Below are 3,476 nucleotides of genomic sequence, written 5' to 3'. Positions count from 1 at the left end.
CTGCTCAACTCCTTCAAGGCTCTTGAAACCTTTACAAGGACCCTAAAAACTTCTTTCATCTTCAATCTTTTTAAGAGCCTTGGAGTCTCCTCAAGGATTGTTCAATTCTTTTCAAGGACTCAGAAACATACTCAAGGATGTTTGCGGACTCTTGGAAACAGATGACCAAGAACTCATCAAGGATCATTGGAACATTTAGAGGGGTCTTGGGGCCATATCAAGGACACCTAGAACCTCCTTAAACCCGAAAACTACTTAAGAGCTCTGAAATCATCCATCAGGATTCAAGGTCTGTGAGAAATCAAGGATAATGAATCCTTTTCCAGGACTCCTCAAGGAACCTGCTGAAGGACCAAAGGAACTGTAGGAGCCATTAGTTATGTCTGATTATTTTTCTGTTTATATTTTCTGTGTAAATTAGATTCACAGCGAGTGGCAGTGCAGGTTATCTTGGATACTGATGTTGAATTCTTGATTGGAACCAATGTGCAAAAACTAATGGAACCCTGGGAAATAATCAACAGCAAAGGTGATGCACCTTATGCCGTGAGGACCCTATTGGGGTGGGTCATCAATGGTCCTTAGAGCGGCAGATTTGGTTGTCAGAGGAGCTGCTCAACCATATATGCCAAGGATATCTATCGTCAGGCTGGAGGAGCTTTTGGTTTCTCAGTATAACACTGATTTCAACGAGATGTCACTGGATGAGAAGCAGGAGATGTCCAAGGAGGACCTGAGGTTCATGGAGATCTTGGAGAAATCGACTTGCATGAAGGAAGGTTATTACTTCATGGCCATACCCTTTAATGTGGATGACTTCACCGTGCCAAACAACTGATGCATAGTTGAAGAGCGCCTTCAAAGTCTCAAAAAAAAGTTTGAAAGGGATAAGACCTATTAATTCTCAAAACAATGGTGAGGATGGCTGCTGGCCCTGGAGAAGGTGGCAGAACTTAGGGTGAATTGCTGCATCAAACCGAAGGACTTTGGAGAATCCATAAAAGCACAGCTGCATCAATCTGTAGATGCCAGCGATCATGGTTATGACGCAGTATCCTACCTGAGGTTACTCTACCAGAGTAAGAAGGTTCATCTTGCATTTATGTTAAGCAAAAAGCATGAGTCGCCTCATTAAAGCAGACAACAATCCCTCACCTTGGACTTACTGCTGCTGTGCTGGCTGTTTAAGTCACCAAAATGCTGAAGAAGGAACTGTCACTTCAGTTGGAGATGTTGTGCTTCTGGACTGACAGTCAAACTGTGCTGAGGTACGTCAATATTGACACAAAACAATTTCAAACCTTCATGGCAAATAGAGTGGCCTCCATAAGGGAAGCAACAAATGTTGTTCAGTGGAGGTACATCAGCTCAAAAAACAATCCTGCTGACCAAGCATCCACAGGTCTGACTAAAGATCATTTTCTTGCATGTAGGAGGTGGATTGAGGGCTCAGACTTTCTCCAAGGGCAAGATGTTGATTGGCCAAGAGCCTTTGATCCACAACCCATTTCATCGAAAGATCCAGAGGTCAAAAAGGACCCAACTGTCAATGGTATTCAAACAGATTCTGAAAGTGCAACCAACAAGCTACTTCTCTGAGTGGACTAAACTTAAGACCTTGGTTGCTTGGTTCCTTAGGCTCTAAGATGTTCTTCTGGAGCTAAGGAACAAAAGAAAGGAAGTTGTTGTTTCTTCCTTGAAGAGGAGATGAGGAAGGCCAGAAATGCAGTTGGCAGCAAACCACTTTCAGTAAGTAACCTTGCCAGAGCAGAATTTGCCATTATTCATTTCAGTCAGCAAGCAACATTCAAGGATGAAATCTTGTTGGAAAGTGGAGCATCTGGTGTAAAGAAAGCCAGTGATATCTACAGATTGGATCCTGCGTTGAAAAATGATTTGTTGAGAGTGAGTGGAAGACTCAGTTGGGCAGCCTTACCCGAGTAGCTGACACATCCTGTAATACTCTCCAAGGGTCACCATGTATCCATCTCATTGTGCAGTGCATTCACAAACAGCATGGACATGCCAGGAGATTTTCAACGGAAATATTGGATCACAAAGACCAATTCTGCCTGTCGAAAAATAATATGACTATGTGGTCTGTTGACAGTACCGAGTACAGCCAAGTGAACAGAAAATGGTCGACATACGGGCGGAAAAATTTGCCTCCTTTCATAAACGCAGGAGTGGACTACTTTAGGCCCATTGAGGTCAAGCAAGGGTGTGCTAAAAGGTATGGAGTACTTTTTACCTGAGTCACCAGAGCTGTACATTTGGATGCCAAAAGAAGATTTGTATGTTGAAGTGCGTCATTTGAGGTTGGAGGAGAGTGAGAGCTAAGAGAGGTCTTAGCTGCTCTAGACCACAGCAAGATTCACAAAGCTCTCCTGCAAAGCATCAATTGGACATTCAACACCCCTGCTGCATACCATCACAGTGATGTCTGGGGGCGACTCATCAGAATGGTCAGAAAGGTCTTGTCCTCTGTGCTACAACAACAATCTTTGGACGATGAAGGCCTTCATACCATCCTTTGTGAAGAAGAGTCCATTTTCAATGACCGCCCCATAACAAAGGTTTCCTATGATGTAAATGACACGGAAACTCTCCAAATCTCCTACTCAAAGGAAAACCTATTCTTGCTCCAGGACTCATCCAAGAAAAGGCTCTCGACATCAGGAGACAATGGAGACAAGTACAATACCTGTCAGATCTCTTTTGGAAGAGGTGGACAAGGGACTACTTGCCACTACTGCAGGGGGCGAAAAAGGTGGACTCAGCCTCAGAGAAGTTTCATGACATGGGATGTTGTTGTCATGGATCAAACTGCTCCTCGGGGATCATGGATCATGGGACAAGTGACGAAGACTTACCCTAAAAAGAAAGGACTTGCACGTGCTGTACAGCTGAAGACAAATACAGGACAGCTGGAATGGCCCATATCCAAGATCTTCTTGCTTCAAGATAGTCGCTATAGGAACCCTTTAATGATCCCTGACAACTTTTAAAGGCTCTTGGATCCTCTTCTCAAGGACCACTGGAGACTATGAAAGATCCTCACAAAGTCTCAAAATCCATATTAGAATAATTACAAACTTTAGAACCTGTCCTCATCAAAAACACCTGGTTCCTCCTCAAGGATGACTGAAAGCCTCTCAAGGATTGTTCCATCCTTCTCAAGGATCCAAGAATCAACTAGAGACAAGGACACAGGGGACCTCCAAAACCTCCTGGAACTTCCTTAGTGTCTCCATGAACAGTATGTTGAGGACGTGTGACACACGTGTTGGCTGACAACATATTCGTGTTTTTGTTGTTCTGGTGAGACTGGTCGTTTTACAGGACGAGACATCAGAAAATTTAATTAAAAAACAAAAATCTTAAAAATCAGTTGGCATTCTTTCGGGTTTTTGTTTTGTTAATTTTGTTTCAGAGCCTCAGAGCTGGACGGTTAACTGATGACATCACTGATCACA

At 43.4% G+C, this 3,476-nt stretch overlaps 1 protein-coding gene across 1 annotated transcript in view; it reads right to left on the bottom strand.

Annotated features, from left to right (window-relative positions):
• Positions 1–187, bottom strand: part of LOC121948678 (laminin subunit alpha-1-like) — a 30,556-nt gene extending 30,369 nt beyond the window's left edge. The window contains exon 1 of the mRNA XM_042494075.1: positions 132–187. Coding sequence (XP_042350009.1) covers positions 132–187 — 56 coding nt within the window. The remainder of the gene's footprint in view (positions 1–131) is intronic.
• Between the last annotated feature and the right edge of the window lie 3,289 nt (positions 188–3,476).

Source organism: Plectropomus leopardus, chromosome 10 (assembly GCF_008729295.1).
Source record: "Plectropomus leopardus isolate mb chromosome 10, YSFRI_Pleo_2.0, whole genome shotgun sequence".
In the NCBI taxonomy this organism is placed as follows: domain Eukaryota; kingdom Metazoa; phylum Chordata; class Actinopteri; order Perciformes; family Serranidae; genus Plectropomus; species Plectropomus leopardus.
The sequence above is the reverse complement of the archived record's forward strand: the minus strand, read 5'-3'. Positions and strand labels throughout refer to the sequence as shown.